The following is a 17929-nucleotide window of genomic DNA, read 5'->3' as shown; positions in this document are numbered from 1 at the left end:
GCTCAAACTGGAAGGTCAAGTAAGATAGGACTGATCATTGAATTTGCAATGCACGGTCACTGGTTACCTTAATGAGTGGCTTCAATGGAGTAGATCTGAGAAAGGAGAGAAATTGGTACAGTGAGTACATATAAACATGTTCCAGGAGTTTGGCAGTACATGGAAGGAGAGAAAGAGGATAGGAGCTGGAAGCATTGGGTTTTTATTTTTATCTTTATAAGATGAAATAAGTAAAACAAGTATCAAGTATTTTATTAGTAAAGTGATTTAAGTTATTATACACAGAATTTTTAAAGTGTATCTTAAGAACAGGTAGCTCCCAATTTTATCTCAATAATCACCTTTTGTCAGAACTAAGGGTAGAAAACCTAGATTTCCTGAGCTCTCTGCATAAACTGGCAATAAACCCTAATGAGGAGTGTTCAGGGTGGTCTGGGGTGTTCTGGGTTTCTGGGGTATTTTTATAACTAGCTTCTGAATAAACCCTTCCCCCTGTGCACTATTCCACCACCTCCACTTAAACCTCTACTTAGAGGAAATCTTCCAAATTGTATATATCTAAGAATTTGCAACCCTAATCAATAGGGCATAAACATGCTTAGGACAACACCATGTTTGTTAAGATTCTTGGTGACATTTAGAAATGAGCTTGGAAAAAATTTTCAAGAGTCCAAAGATACGTGAGGTCAATGATTTTTTTTTTTTTTTTCAAAAATGCAGGGGACACGGGTTCGAGCCCTAGTCCGGGAAGACTCCACATGCCGCAAAGCAACTAAGCCCATGCACCACAACTACTGAGCCTGAACTCTAGAGCCCATGAGCCACAACTACTGAGCCTGCCTGCCACAACTACTGAAGCCCGTGCACCTAGAGCCCTGCTCGGCAACAAGAGAAGTCACGGAAATGAGAAGCCTGCGCACAGCAACAAAGAGTAGCCCCCCTCACCGGAACTAGAGAAAGCCTGCACGGCCAGCAAAGACCCAACGCAGCCATAAATAAATTAATAAATTTATTTTTTAAAGTTTAAAAAAAAAGAAATTAGTATTTTTAACCCTAGCTCCACTGAGAAGTATATTGAAATATCCTCACTGCAATTTCTCGTCCAGTTCTACAACTTTCTTCTTTAACTCCTGGTTCTCCTTGACTGCAGACTGAGCTGTGATTTTTAGTTCTAACTTTAGAAGTGGAGAGTGCCACTGATTCTTCTTCTAGCTCCTGAACTCTGTCTCTCAAAGAGGTGAGGAGAGACGATTCTCTGGCATTGTTTTCTCCGTAGTTCTCCATTTCAGCTTTCAACTCTTGACAGGAAACTTCTTTGGAAAGCATCTTGGATCGCAGTTTTCGAAGCTAACATGGAAAAGAAGTAAAAAGAGGGAAAAGATGTCAATGGTATAAGTTGGAAGTACCTTGAAAAAAACCCAAAGTCATAACTTAAAATTTCAATCTTTTATTCATGACTTCATCCGACTTTACTTTTTTTTTCTTCATATTTGTTTCCATATTACCAGCTGGGAAATTATGCCTAAATAGTGGACTTCATAGTCTGTCTTTTTCAAAAAACAATTGAGCAATGTCTTGTGGTAACTGAGTCTCACTCAAGAGACATGGGTGGTGTATTTTGCAAAAAGCAATAAAATATTTTGCAATGAGAATTCATTTTCTAAATCTGTATTACTGCTATTGCTGCTCACGATGAAACAAGGAAGCTGCAAGGTAGGCTGTTTGTAATTTCATGGCCATAGCTGTTTCCCGAGTCGATACAGACTATGCGATATATCACAGCATCTCTCCCCCTGGCCTTATGGACCCTTACTGTGGCTGATAAAGAAAAATAATACTCGGATTTCTGGAAAAAATATAGGAGAAAAGGAAAAATCATTATAGGATTTACACAAAGGAAACGTTTTAACTTTTATGAATTCCGTGGCATCAAAATGCTGAACACAGTATGTGCCTTATTAAGCTACCAGATCCACTCCCATTAGGAAACTTTATGAATGCATCTGTTTTTTTGGAAATGTAAGTATGCATGCATACACACACACACACACACACACACACACACACACAATCAACTCATCTTTCAGTGGGATCCTGGCAGCCTAGTGAGACTGCTAGTTACCTCACAGGCAAGCCTAGGATTCCTTGGGGCCATCAGGCTATAAGCGCAGTGAGTCTAGAGAGAATCTCCCAGAAACTCCACAATAGACCTGATCCAGGCCAGAGGGTAAATGGATCCCAATCATCTTCCTAGACTTTCCCCCAGACAATCAGAACCACAAGAAAGGGATTCGGATTTCCACCCCCAGAGCTTCAGATTGCAAGCAATCCACATTAAAGGCAGCTACTCCCAGGGATGCTTCCAGCCATCCAAAGCCCACACAGCCCAAACCCGAAGTCCCCAGGTGTCCCCAGGTGCTCTCGAGGATGTAGAGCTCCCCTGAGATGCAGAATCCTGCCCACGTCACCCTGCTTTGCAGCACGGCAAATGCACAGCCTTTCAGGAGTTCTCCACAGCTAGAGGGTAGGGGCACCATAAGAGAATAAGCATAAACTTTGCCAAAAAGTTTAAAACTGTTTCCCTTTGTCCTATTTCTAATCACCTCTATACTCTGCTTCACTCCATAAGAAGCTACCAAGGCCACTTGTGAGTTATGAAGACGCAGACTCTCACCTCAGACTGAGCAGATTCAAATTTGACCAGAGTTGCTGCAAGTTCACTCCGGGCAGCCTCGGCCACATTCCGATAGTGGTTTAACTGCTCCCGAGTAACTGCGACTTCCAAGAGATGATTATAAGTTTCCTGATAGGGTTCCCCAAAAGACAAAATATACGAAGGAGAGTTAAACAATCTTTTCCATGCAGCTGTGCAAAGCAAGATTAAGTACAGAAGCATTCTTTGTAGTCCAAATATGTTGGAAAGGCTGCCCAGAGATGTGTTTGGTTCAGATTATTTCATTCTCCTTCTCAAAATTTTAAGGGAAGCAGGAGGCAGCCCAGGAACGAATGATAGGCTCCCCCAGGACGGTAGTGGAGTTTGACTTTTAAGAGTTAGTATGTCCCCTTGGGGGACTTCCCTGGTGGTCCAGTGGGTAAGACTCCACACTCCCAATGTAGGGGGCCGGGGTTCGATCCCTGGTCAGGGAACTAGATCCTGCATGCTGCAACAAAGATCCCGCATGCCACAACAGAGACCTGGCACAGTCAAAAATAAATACATAAATAAAATAAAATATTTTTTTTAAAAAAAAGATTTGGCCTTTGACACTTTACAGAGTTTCCTTCCGCCCAACTCCAATGTTATTTGACCTCTGACCAGAACAGATAGCATCGACAAAGAACCACCAGAAGAGATGGCTAACAGGTGGCAGTTTTTATTGTTCTTCTATTTCCAGATTACAAAGATTATCAACTCATCTCTGGTCTGTTGAATAAGTGTTTCATGTGTTTATCAAAGAGACCCTGTGATTCAAGTATAGAAGTCTGTCTCCTTCATAATTATCCACTATGCCATTTATTCTCAATCTCATAGCCTATCTTGGGTTTTTGGTTTTGTTTATTTATTTATTTATTTTTGGCTGCATTGGGTCTTTGTTGCTGCACGCCGGCTTTCTCTAGTTGCGGTGAGCGGGGGCTACTCTTGGTTGTGGTGAGTGGGCTTCTCATTGCGGTGGCTTCTCCTATTGCAGAGCGCAAGCTCAGTAGTTGTGGCGCACGGACTTAGTTGCTCCACGGCATGTGGGATGTTCCCGGATCAGGGCTCGAACCCGTGTCCCCTGCATTGGCAGGCAGACTCTTAACCACTGCGCCACCAGGAAAGCCCTATCTTGGGGTTTTGAAGGTTACTCAGATGAATGCCTGAGGCCAGAGATAGTGGTCATGCCTGGAGTCCTCCATCCAGACGGGAACAACTCTCAGCTCCACTGATGGCTGCCAAGGCAGAAATATGGATCCCAGCATGGCCTCATTACTCTAATTTTTCAAGACAAGTCCTATATTTGGGCTTTTTGAAGTAAAAATTCCCAGTTTTTCCCTCTGGGTAATTAATTTAAATTTAAAAAAAAACACCATATGATCCCAATAAACACATCTGCAGAGCAGATTTGATGGGTTTGGGCTGTGGGTCAGTATGTAACCTCTGGTTCTGTTTCTGTCCTATTCATGCCATAACACCCGCTTTCTGAAAGAATTATTCCAGAGTTTGGACAGATACCCACCTCTATGAAGTTTCCAGGGCCTGGGGTCTTTATGAAAGACATACAAGAAAGCCATTCATTTTTGAAGGAATATGAAAGAGGTCACATAAAGGAGGGTTTCCCTGGAATATCTAGTGTCCTCGAGGAACACACCAGTAAAACCTGTTTATGATTCTGCCCGGCTACTGAACTGCCAAAGACTACTGTTTGGAAATACTCATGAATGCAAAGTCATCTTAAAGCCCTGAACTTCACAACAAGCGTTGTCATGACTAGTGTGTTTCAATCCACAAAATGCTAAACAAAACCTTCAGCGCACTTAGTAACAGCCAGTGTTTGTCAATTACAACATATGCAAGAAGATGGAAGGCATGTACTCCTGGGGAGAAAGCATAAAACAATTAACTGCATCTGTTAAGAGAACCACATCCTGTTCAGCCTCACCCAGCATTCAGAAGGAACTTTTCTACCCTAAACACTCCAGCAATATTTTCCAGAATAAGCCATGTGAGGACCTAGGTCACCTACAAGAGGTCTGAGCTACAGCACGTATGGACCATTTTCTAAAATTCCTTAGGGAAATAAGTTTCTTAGTGGCTATGATTATTTCTTTCATTGACTAACATGATTTTTTAGGACATGACAGAGTCATACTATAATTTTATATCTCTTTCTTATGAAAAAATATTGTGTCCGTTGGTTATAATATTAAGAGCCCCTGAGACAGTTCAGAAGTGGGCCTTTATCTGAGGAGGTTACAGTGTAATGCAGGACACCACCAAAAGCGTTAGCATCTTCACATGCTCATGGGCGAAAGAAACCACATATTAAGATATTATTACCTTTGACACTGGAGCAGGGCCTACGTGAAGAGGACTCTTGATTACTGAGTTTAGAAGACAGGTGCTAGGATCTAAATCACCTTTTCAAAGTCCAGCAGACTCGAGATTATTCATCAGCAAGTGTTTACGAAAAGCCTATTCTGGGTCAGGCACTGAGCTTACAGTCTAATAAGAAAAAGAGCATTTATCAAACAACCACGCTGGTGATTGTGTAATTACAAACTGAAATAAATTCAAGCAAAGAAAGAAACAGACAACAAAGGAAAGTGACTTAAAATTAGGGAGGTGGAAGGAAAGATTTCCCTAAAGAAGTGACGATTAAATAGAAATTAAATAGGCAAGAGGTACTGAAACAGGAGCAACCCACATCTTTCAAATAGCCAAAAGTCCGAGCAAAGGTCCTGTGGCAGGAGTATGCCCTGTGTGATCAAGGATCAGAGAGAAGGCAGTGAGGCCTTCTGAGGGGTCAGAGCAGGTGAAGAATACTGGCAGCAGGGCTCGAAAGACAGCCCTGAGCCCATTGATATATTTTAGTACCTGACAGGGCTTCTTTTTAAAAATATTCCTCCTTGGCTATTCTTACGTGTTCATTTTACCATATGAAATTTAGAATCAGCTCATCAAATTCCAAAAATTCCTGTTGGTATTTTTATTGGGAGCATGTTAACTTTATAAATAAACTTAAAGAGAATTAACATCTCTTAAATGTTGAGCTTTCCAAATAAAATCATCTTTTTTCCATTTGTTCAGGAATTCTCATATGTCACATATGTAGCTGTGATGGTTAATTTTATGTGACAACTTGACTGGGCCACAGGGTGCCCAGATATTTGGTTTAAACATTATTCTGGTTGTGTCTGTGAGGATTTTCTGGATGAGATTAACATCTGAATCAGTAGACTGAATAAAGCAGATTGCCCTCCCCAATGTGGGTGGGCCTCATCCAATCCACTGAAGGCCTGTGTAGAACAAAAAGCCTGAGTAAGGGAGAATCTGTTCCTTCTGCATGTTTTTGAGCTGGGACATCAATCTTCCCCTGCCTTTGGATTCAGACTCAGACTGGAATTTACACCTTCAGCTCTCCTGGGCCTCCAGCTGGTCTACTGCAGATCTTGGGAATTCTCAGACTCCATTATTACTCAAGCCAATTCCTTGTCATATATATATATATATATATATATATATACACACACACACACACACACACACACGCACACACATATACATACATATACATCCTACTGGTTCTGCTTCTCCAAAGAACCCTGACTGAGCCCCAGAGACACCTCTGTGCTGAGCTGGGCTCTGGAATATACCACACTGACATAAATCATACCAATGTTTTCTTTTTTTTTTTTTCCTGTTGCTATACCAATGTTTTCTTAAGCAAAAATAAACAAATGGGACCTAAACTTATAAGCTTTTACACAGGAAAGGAAACCACAAACAAAATGAAAGACAACCTATGGACTGGGAGAAAATATTTGCAATGTGACCGACAAGGGCTTAATTTCCAAAATATACAAACAGCTCCTACAACTCAATGACAAAAAAATAAACAACCCAATCAAAAAATGGGCAGAAGACCTAAACAGACATTTCTCCCAAGAAGACATACAGATGGCCAATAGGCACATGGAAAGATGCTCCACACTGCTAACTATTAGAGAAATGCAAATCAAAACGACAGTGAGGTACCACTTCACATCGGTCAGAATGGTCATCATCAAAAAGCCCACAAATAACAAAAGGTTGGAGAGGGTGTGGAGAAAAGAGAACCCTCCTACCTGTTGATGGGAATGTAAATTGGTACAGTCACTATGGAAAATACTCAGTAGTATCAAGGTTCCTTCAAGAAAAAAAAAAAACTAAAAACAGAGTTGCCATATGGAGTATACCACAGAAATCCATTCCTTCAAGACACTCTGAGGTAGCTTGAGATGAGAAGAAACGGACAGCAGTAGCGTGAGAGGATTACAAGGAGAAGAAGAACAATATGAAAACTGAAAGAAGACTGAGTTTATTTATTCAAGCCTACGCTTTTCCTCTTAGCCCTTCCCTGGCCGTCCCAGATCCTTATGTAGTCTTCTTCATATTTGGCTTGGATTTCCTCTTTGACCTGAGTTGTTTTAAGGGCTTAGTTGTTTTTGCGGCTCTCCGTCCTCAGAATTTGTTACGATGTCTGTTTTATTGCACCGTGCTCAGACAACCCAACTGTATTCCAGGCTGACATCCATGGGTGTACACCAGTGGGGTGGACCAATGTCCATTCAGAACTGGGTCCATTCAGACTGGAAGGTTGTCCTTCTTATAGCAGCCATTACACATTTTCACCATCATCCTTGTCTATATTATTTCTACTTCAGGGAATTTCTCAAGGTTTTTGTGAATACTCAATTTTATGAACATCCAATGGGTATTTAAAAGGAAGGTATATTCTCTATCTTCTGAGCTTGAAATTCAATATGTATCAATTAGTTCTACTTTATTCATCATTTTAATTACGCATTTCTAGTCTCGTCTAATTTCTACCCTAATTTCTACTCTACCCTGGCTCGAGAGAGGTGAGCTAGAGCCTCCTATTACTACTATAATTCTCTATCACCTTGTAGCACTTGTATTCTTGCTGAATGAACACTGGTACTGCTTGACTTGGTGCAAAGATTCAGAAATTTCATATATTCGTTGTGAATTGTACCACGTAGCACGATAATGTGCCATTATTTGTCTGACCCTTTTTGCTCATAATTCAACTTTTTCCAATATTGAGATCATGACTCCTGATTTCTTTTTGTTTGCATCTGACTACATATACCTTTGTTCCAGCTTTTTATTGTCAATCTTTCAGTATCACTTTGTCTTGGGTGTCTTATATGTAAATAAAGTTGGTTAAGCCCTTTGGATACCCTTCCAATTACACTATATCTATTAAAAATTTAAATGTAAATACTATGACCCAGCAGCTCTACCTCTCAATTATCTCCCCTTGAAAAACAGTCACATATGTGCATAACGATATAACAGCAAAAAAGAGGGGGTGTGTGAAACAATATAAATTCCCATCAACAAGGCAATTACTAAAAGAGGCACTCCCAAACTATGAATACTAGGCAAGAAGCAGTAGGAGATCGTGCTGTATGTTTGGGCATAAGAATATCTCCAAGATATACCACTGAACAAAAGTAAGAAAGTATAGATCCACAGTTTGATACCTTTTTTCATAAAACACATAGGGAGGGAAAGCGCTATGTCTTTTCTATAAATGTATTTAGAGAAGAAAAAGAGAAAAAGGTCTGAAGGGACACACATCACCTTAATAACAGTCCTCACCTCTGGAGCCGACAATAGTATTGGAGCTGGGAGGGGAAAGGCTTTGTTTTTTTCAAGAAGGATATATTTATGCATTATTTGTATAATTAAATATAATTTAAAGAAAAGAAAAATACTGGGAAGAAATGTTACTGCAGTTATCTTTCAGTTATAGGACTACCTTTTATTTTCTTCTTTATTATATGTTTTTATATTTTCCAAATCCTTTATAGTGACTGTACATTAATTTTATAATCAGAGTAAACATCCCCCCTTAAATAAAAACAAAAGGAATAAGGATAAGAATAGACAAAAATCACAAAACCTGCCATGTGGTGCCTTTATGGAAAACACAAGGACAAAGAAACAATCCCAGTAGCATAGGAATTTGAATGCATGTGAGAGCAGACATCTCAGGGGTTTGCTCTTTTAAGTAAGCCCCCTAAAGTTAGTAAGATTTTTGGAAAATTCTTCAACTTTTTCTATAAATATTAAGCAATCTTCACTTTAAAGAAACGAATTTTACCCTATTCAAAATGGCAAGATTAAAAACTCATCCATTTGTCCTCACATGAGGACACTCCAAGTTATTAGGTCTCTCTCAGCCAACCCATGAAGCAATTTTACATTAATTTTAAAAAGCCAACTACCTATGATTGGATTCAGCTACTGATATTATGATAATGATTGAAATTGCCTCACAGGGTGGCTCATAGGCTTTTCAGAATAAAGGACAGTTTCAAAGTGCAAAGGCAGAAAGAAGAGATCAGCTTATTCATAATTTAGTACACAATGTGTCTGATTATCTGACCTGGGGACAATGTCTTGGGCCAGTCTTGCTTCTATGGTTTAGTTGTCTTATTTTCCCATGGACAAAAAATAAAAAGAAAAGAAAAGGAGAGGAAAATCACTGCCTACCTCTGACACACAAAAGCACCTAAATCCATTCCTATCTTTCTATCCCATAACCAGCCTCCCCTTTTGTTCCAGCATTATTCCATACCGCAGCGCATGACTGTGTCACCAGGGCACTTCCACTATGGAATGCTTCCTTTAGCCTCTCTCTCTCTATCTCCTTCCCTCTCTCTCCCCATCCCTCTTTAAGCCTTCACTGCTGCCCCAGGGAGCAATCCCTTCTAAGACTCTCTCCCCTACTCTCCACCTTCTTCCCCCCAAGTGGTTTCTTCTCTAATTTACAGAGCATAAATTAAGTCTTACAAATTGTATTTCTCCAACCAATGCCAATTTTGACTACTCATCAATTCTTCTCCGGATTTTCAAGGATTTTCCTGGCCCTCCTGCTTTTCCTTCTTATATCTGCATTTGGTTTCCGGGGTTTACTACTGCCTGCAGGGGACAGTGTGATGGGTGTGGAATTCAGGAAATAAATCTGAGTGTCTACATTTTAGCAGTTGTGGGACAAATTTTGGAGGAAGACATTTCTGCATTAAATCAAGTTTTGTGAAGAAGCCGATCTATTATTTTTCCATTGTTCTCTAATCCCTTTTTTCTTGGGTGTCACTTAAAAACCCTTCTAACTCTATATCTTTATTGCAGAGAATGCAGTATTCCAAAATGTTCTTAATACTGTGGCTCTACTAAAAGAAACTGAGTCATCTTTTCAGATGGGGAAGGGTTGCAGTTAGAAAAACTTAGATGCCAAACCTTTTGAGGGTTTGCTTCAAGTACTAATCCTGATATAACAATATATATTAAATATGTATCTTATATATACTTATATATTAGATATGTATCTCATATATATACATATATATATGATCATAACTAATATTCACTGAACCAGGAACTATTTCTTTTTTGGGGGGGCGGGGGGAACTATTTCCGTTCAATCTTCACAACAGCCCTATGACTATTCTTTTTTTTTAATTTATTTATTTATGTATTTATTTATTTATGGCTGCGTTGGGTCTTCATTGCTGCGCGCAGGCTTCCTCTAGTTGCTTTGAGCAGGGGCTACTCTTCGTTGCGGTGCGCGGGCTTCTTATTGTGGTGGCTTCTCTTGTTGTGGAGCACAGGCTCTAGGCGCGCAGCCTTCAGTAGTTGCAGCACACAGGCTTCAGTAGTTGTGGCACGTGGACTCAGTAGTTGTGGCAGGAGGGCTTCAGCAGTTGTGGCTCACAGGCTTTAGAGCGCAGGCTCAGTAGCTGTGGTGCATGGGCTTAGTTGCTCCGCGGCATGTGGGATCTTCCCGGACCAGGGCTCGAACCCGTGTCCCCTGCATTAGCAGGTGGATTCTTAACCACTGAGCCACCAGGGAAGTCCCCTCTGACTATTCTTATCCCCCAGGGACTGTTCTTATCCTCTCATCAAAAAATGAAGCTATTAAGGACTAAAAAGGAAATTCTTTTGCCAAATAGCAAACAACTGGCAGTAGACCTGGAAGCAGTGATTGCTTTTCTGTGCTACATAATTTTAAAATTAAGTTTAAAGTAGGATTAATGAATGGGCATATGAAATGTCCCTGCCACTGCAGGAGACACTTCGGCGTATACCCCGTGACCCACAATTCTACTTGTCATTCTACATGAATGTTCGTGGTTCGCAGTGTTCATCAATACAGGAATTGGTCAACAACAGTACATCCATAAGATGGGAAACTAGAAAGCAGTTAAAAGAACAGAACTAAACCTATTTAGAGCAGCACAGATAGATCTCAAAAACATATTGTTTTTCAAATAAAGTAAATCAGAGAACAAAACTAACAGTATGATACCGTTTATGTTTTTAAAATACATGTTAGACAAAATAACATATTTTCTAGGTTTAAGTATGAATGCAAAGAGTATTTTTTTAATGGTCTGGAGGATACTCACCAAAGGTATTTAATAATTCCCTCTGGAGAAGGGGATCAGGATTAGAGGTGATTGACAAAAGGAACTATAGTTTATATGTAATGTTCTCATTTTTAAAGGAAAAGTGGATATAATTGTAATATTAAAATCAATTTCTTAATTAAGTGAAAAGACAACTGAAAGCATGTTTAAAGAGGCCAATTTTCTATGTTCTCAGCTTTCACACCCTAATCTTCAGACTTAAGAAACTGAATACCACGTGAATTCTTTACTGGCTGCGGAGGCAGCAGGAAACCCTGAACTTGAACCTCAGCGTGCACAAGGCGGCAGCAGTAAAAAGAAGAATCATTGAGTTTCCAGCAATACTTGGAATGTATTTTTTGGGCAGCAAGAAGGTTTTGACTACATTTCGGACAGGAAGTTCACCACAAAAATGAATGGAATAATACAATATTATAGCCAAAACAGTATCTTCAAGGATTAAAACAAGAATTCAATGATTCTTAATGTTTTTATTAACTCTAAAAAGATCTCCAATTAACAAAGAACAAGCCAGAGAGAGAAAACAACCTAAATAACATGTGTTGCACTAAATCCCTGCTTTCTCTTCCAGGGTAACTCTTAGCTCTGCCCAAAGAAAACTCAACAAAAATGATGCTGCTTCATCACTTTGATAATATTTCTTCTGTTAAAAGGAGGCCATGACTTCCAGCATACACACTCCTGCCAGCGACAGTCTCCAGAGAGACGAATTTTGTAAACAATGAGAAGACTGTGGAACGTTAGCATGTGTAATCTCTCCAGGTTTCACATTAGAAAGAAAACAAATAATTTTTAACCTCCTCATGAGAATTGCTGCAAGGTGACAAAGCAAGATGACAACGCAAGATCCACAAGTAAATTTTCAGAATTAATTTTTCTCTTTTGCGTCCAGAATAAAACGGGTTAAAGGCAGATTTCAAATCCCAAACCACAGGGCTTAGCAAGTCTCATTACTAATCATGGAGAGGACACGGATGTCCTCAGCACACTCTAGAGGACAGACCAGAGCGGGCAGACTCCTGTTTAGGAAGCCCTTCCTTTCTAAAGATAGAACCCCTAATCTCACCCTCTCTCCTCCCCAGGACCTGCATCACATGATCCCTAATAAAGAGCTCAGCAGGAGGCAGCTGGGGAAGATCAAAGGAGGGGTCAGAGGCCACAAGAAAATCAACTAATGGACAGTGTATTCACCTGAATAGTAAACCTCTCGGGACTTCCCTGGTGGTCCAGTGGTTAAGAATTCGCCTTCCAATGCAGGGGACGCAGGTTCGATCCCCGGTCGGGGAACTGAGATCCCACATGCCACGGGGCAACTAAGCCCGCGCGCCACAGCTACTGAGCCTGTGCACTCTGGAGCTCATGCGTAACAACTAGAGAGAAGCCTGTGCGGTGCAATGAAAGATCCCGCGTGCCGCAACTAAGACCCGATGCAGCCAAAAAAAAAAAAAAGAAGTAATCCTCTCACTCTTCTCATATTTGCAGTTTCAAAGTCTTCGCACTCCATTTTTCCCTCTGCTTAATTTTCTGAAAGACTTGACCCATCAAAATTCCCACCTGACCACACCACTATCTTTCACTTATTCTCTCATACAGCCTATGCTTCTCCTTCACAGCACTTACACAATGGCAAGGAATACATTATATGTGTAATTAAGTATTTAATGTCTCCCTCCCTCAAAAGACTGTGATGTTCACGATGTCATACCTAGCACCTAACCAGCACCTCACAATGTAAGTGTTCAATAATTATTCCTAGAATAAGTGAATGGATGGATGGATGGATGGATGGATGGATAGGTGCTCTTTTTATTAATATCTTAGTCCTCCCGTTTGATTCACTCCACAATCTCATCCTGTTCTCATCTGCTACACCAAGTTCCATCAGTCTCTGGAGCTGGTAGATTTCTACTGCACACCGAGCCCCAGCGATGATGGGCTAGTTTAGGAAACACACAGATTCTCCCACTATGACCCATCGCAGCCTGTCCGTCTCCAGTAGCATTAGTATCCAGACACCATGGATGTATCGCATAACCCTAAGCCCTGACAAGAGAAAAGCTGTCTTGCCTTTGACTCTGTGGGTGTTCTGAAACATACCTCCCAGCCACTGAATAGCTTCTTCTATATCATGGCAGGATCATAAAGTAAAGGCGAGTCCCCACCCCACTAGTGTTTCCTGTAATCTTCACAGTTTACCAAAGGTCAAGACCTTAGAGAATGACTTTAACTTCCATGCAAAGTTTCAAGTTTATTTCTCATCCAATGTCAAAACAAGCAAAACAAAAAAGGAATTAAGCAAATGGCAGGAAAGAAAGACTGAAAGAGGGAACGAATAAGAGGACGCGAGTGTCCTGTGTGTGCTGTTGGTGCCGCGCACTTGTTAGGGGTGAACCGGTGTGACTTGGCCCTTCCAGGCAGATCAACGTGACTCACACGATCTACCCGAACCACGAGGTAAAGCAAACAAGTTGCTCAGTAACAGGACACCTGTTCACTGCAGGAAATCACAACGAATCTCAAAACCCGTGGAACGATCCAATGGCGTAATGCCAAGCCTTTGTTCAGTAAAAGCACTTCTATAGCAGGGCCAAAGCCATGGAGTCCAAATAGGCATCTCTCTCGGGTTTTGGTTTTTCAGGGATAATTTTGAAGTAGAGCAGAGGATGAATGAATGCAGCTTCTTCAGTCAATCCTCTGAATGTCATTGGACAACATCAGCTTAGTTAATATCAGAAACACATTCCTGAGACCTCTTGTATTAAGACGCATCGTCTGGATCCAGCCTCCTGCTGAGACCAGTAAAATACGTCCTGCTAGGTGAGAACAGAGGCTTCATATACCTAACTCCAACTCACCAAGCTCTCAAATGTCCCAGGTGCTAAGCTGATGTAATAATTTTAAGGCATCTCAACATTAGGATTGAAAATGGCGCTGCCAAAACTGCATCCAAAAATAAATGCAGACGGATGCCACAGCTGCCTCGCTCTCCTCCCTTCCACGCATCTCCTTCTGTGCTGACCTAACCTTCCCACTGCTGCAGAGTAGACGGGATGAAACTCACACCTGATCAGGTCCCTCCCTCCCTACCAAAGCTGCCCATCTTAGACCAGGTAAGGGATGATCTCCTTAAGTTGTACAAATCTCCACTCCATCACCAAAGGCCTGTTATCAGTGTTTCTGTCCCAGTGTCAATATCTAGCCTAACCTTCAGTCACAAATGAGATTTGTCTAAATACGCCATGTATCTTTCATAACTGTTCCACGCTTGAGGTCCTTCTGCCTCCTTCTCAGTCTCTTCCTCCACTTGAGAAACGCCTGGACTCAATTCAAGACTTAGAATGGGCTTCTCTGTGAAACTTTTCTAGCGTACCCAGGCAGAATTCTTTTTTTTTTTAATTTTTACTGGAGTACAGTTGATTTACAATGTTGCGTTAGTTTCTGTTGCACAGCAAAGTGAATCAGTTATACATAAACATATATCCACTCTTTTTTAGATTCTCTTCCCATATAGGTCATTACAGAATATTGAATAGAGTTTCCTGTGCTACACAGTAGGTTCTTATTAGTTATCTATCAATATTTTATATATATTAGTTTGTATGTGTCAATCCCGGTCTCCCAATTTATCCCTTCCCACCCCTTACCCGCTTAGTAACCATAAGTTTGTTTTCTACTTCTGTGACTCTATTTCTGTTTTGTAGATAGGTTCGTTTGTACCATTTTTTAAGATTCCTTACCCAATTTACCACTCATCCTCAGCTTGTTTTATTTATTTTGGTTAATAATTCTCTGATTGTCTAATCAATGAAAAAAGATAAATGTCACCCACATTCTTACCAGAGACAATACTGATATATTTTCGTGCATTTCTTTATAGTACTTTTCTTATACATATATATTGTGTGCTTTTTAAAAAAACATAATTGGGGTTACACTATAACAATAATTTGGTATCCTATCTTCTTCGCTAAATATTAATATTTTCCCAAGTATTCTTTTAAAATGTTAAGAGATGCACAACATTCCATCATAAAGCTGTAATTTAATCTCACTATTCTATTGATAGACATTTAGTTCTGTTTCCTATCTGTCACTATTAGACATCTGTTAGAATTTCTGATTGTTTCCTTAAGATAAATTCCTGGAAGGGAAACAACTGGGTCAAAGTGAATAAAAATTTTAAGGATTTTCGTACATATATCAACACATAAGTAGCACTAATTTACATTCCTACCGATAATTTATTATAATAGTTTCATGACACTAAGGGTCACCGCTTACTCAGTCCCTTCCCAATATTTCTCTATCACTTTAAAGATGTCTGCATTTTAATATTTATCAAATGAATAATAACACAGTAACATAAGTTATCATTTTTTGAGGATTTGAGCTACATAAGCACAACGTAAGCACTGTACTAACACGATTACATTAAATCCTTACAATTCTTACAGAAGACAATTCTCCTCCTTTCCCAGGCTTGCCCAACAGATAGTGAGTGACAGAACCTGACAACAAACCCACAGCCTACCTGACCTAAACCCATGCTTTGACCAGCGGGTCTACAAATGTTCTTGCTTATGCAACGTATCAGTATCAATTTGTAGAATAAATTTGAATATTTATTTATGTAAAAATATACTACTGTCATATTAGGCATATTACCAAATATACACAAAATTACAAATTAAGAAGAGATTAAAATAATAATGTAACTATTTTCTTCCTGAACCTCTCATAAATCATTTTGCACACCTCCTGTAGACACAAGCCCACTTCTGAGGAGCACAGCCCTTATCTTCTACACTAGTTTTTATGTCTACCACTAGGACATAAGCTCCATGAGGGCAGGCCCTGTGTCTGTTTTTTAGCACTGTATCTCCAGTGTCTACGCTGCCTGGTACACTAATGAAAGACATGTTGAATATTAATAAATGAATAAATGATTCAGCTGCAAGGTTGTGGGTTTGAGGGAAGAATCTAGAAATCAGTTATATTTGTATCCCTAGCACCAAGCACATTTCCTAGCACATGACGGACACCTCTATAAATGTCTGCTGAGTGGATATACATTTGCTGTTTGATGAGTAAATGAGTGAATGGAGGGATGATGGATGGATGGACGGACAGATGGACAGACAGAATGGAAAGGCTTCTTCCTCTCTGTTCGCATCTCTAGGATTAGCATATCAAAGATAAAAAAACCTGGCTGAACTTATTTAATTTCAATAACACTTTACTACTGCTAAACAGTGGTCCTGTTGGAACAAGTATAGATGGAGTTTCACTCACCTCTTGTAAAAACAGAAAGTAACAAGCCTCATATTTTTAAAATTAGCCCTGGCAAGAGCTCAACCTAGAACAGAGATATGAGCTTCAGAAGAAGATGGGAGGGAGAGGAGATAGTTGACCAAGATGCACTGGGGAGGAAAGGCCATGAATTATTTATTCATCCACATCTTGCTAGATAAGAATAAAAGTTTAAAAGACTGAAAAAATACTTACCTTGAAGGAACCAAAATTATAACTCAATCCTTGTTAGGGTGAAGGTCTCATCCTATCTAATTTGTAATTTTTCTGTATCTTGTTATGAAAATATCTTGGCTAATAAAATTGCAGTTGTTTCTTTAACTCATCCTGTCTTTAGAAGCTTATTGTCACTCCCTGTGTAACAGCTATTCTTAATCTCAAGGTTTTACATGCTACATGGACATAAGGGGATATTACATTAATCCATACTCTCAGTATCTTTAGTTTGTAACCTTGCTGATACATCACTTACATTCACTTGTTAATCAGAAAACATTAAGATGTTTTGTCTTGCCTTTTTCTTCAGTTGTGACTGTAATTTTAAAAATCATTTCTAAAAATGAGCATAAATGTGGAAGCTCTTCAAACAGCTATTAGCCTCTCTTTGCTTATTTCCATTCTTGAGGTGGATATGATTACCTCACCAGAATGCAAACTCCATGAGGGCGTTATTATTTATAGACACCAGGTAGTAAATACTAATCATGCTAGCTCTGTATTAAGCATGATTCAAATACAATGCATTTAATCCCAAGTGCAACCATGTGAAGCTGTTACAACTGTCCACATTGCATAAAAAAGAAATTTAGGTTCAAAGATGTTAAGGCGTTTGATCTGAATCCCACAGCTGTGTTTTCTGGCTCCTCTCTTCCCCTCCCCTCCTCTCCCCTTCCCTTTCCTCCTTCCCCCGGTCTCCTTCCCTCTCCTCTCCTTTCTACCCTCAACTCTAATCTCTTACTCTGGCTCACTCTACCTAGCCACTGTGACCTGTTTTCAGTCTTTAAATCAATGTTCCCTGAGCCTCAATCTAAATTAGTTTCCTGTGTTATTCACTCTCATGTCGCCTAATACTTATCCTTCGTGTTATCACCAAATTAACTATTATTTATTTGTATGATTATTTACTTAATATCTATGTCCCCCACTAGACTATGAGGTCCACAGAGGCAGGAAAATGCCTGTTCTGTTCACCACCGTGTCCCCTGTGACTGAGTATCAGTAAAGATCACAGAGTGAACGAAGGAGTGAGTGCAATGGCACAGCCAGAATTCAAACCAAAGCCTATCTGACCCCAAAGTCCATATTGTTAATCACTATGTTATCATCTTATATATATATATGCAATCATTTCTCCCTAAGTTGAATTCTTTTCCGACCTTCATTCAATATTGCTGTCTGCAAGGCAAGTAGGGCTGCT

General features: G+C 40.0%; 1 protein-coding gene across 1 annotated transcript in view; it reads right to left on the bottom strand.

Moving 5' to 3' along the window:
• Positions 1 to 2920, bottom strand: part of CCDC170 (coiled-coil domain containing 170) — a 53280-nt gene extending 50360 nt beyond the window's left edge. The window contains 3 exon segments of the mRNA XM_030853153.2: positions 1090 to 1166; positions 1168 to 1347; positions 2675 to 2920. Of these exon segments, the coding sequence (XP_030709013.2) occupies positions 1090 to 1166; positions 1168 to 1347; positions 2675 to 2896 (479 nt within the window). The 5' untranslated portion in view covers positions 2897 to 2920.
• Between the last annotated feature and the right edge of the window lie 15009 nt (positions 2921 to 17929).

This window comes from Globicephala melas, chromosome 14 (genome assembly GCF_963455315.2).
Source record: "Globicephala melas chromosome 14, mGloMel1.2, whole genome shotgun sequence".
Lineage (NCBI taxonomy): Eukaryota > Metazoa > Chordata > Mammalia > Artiodactyla > Delphinidae > Globicephala > Globicephala melas.
Note: the sequence above shows the minus strand (reverse complement) of the source record. Positions and strands in the feature narration are given on the sequence as shown.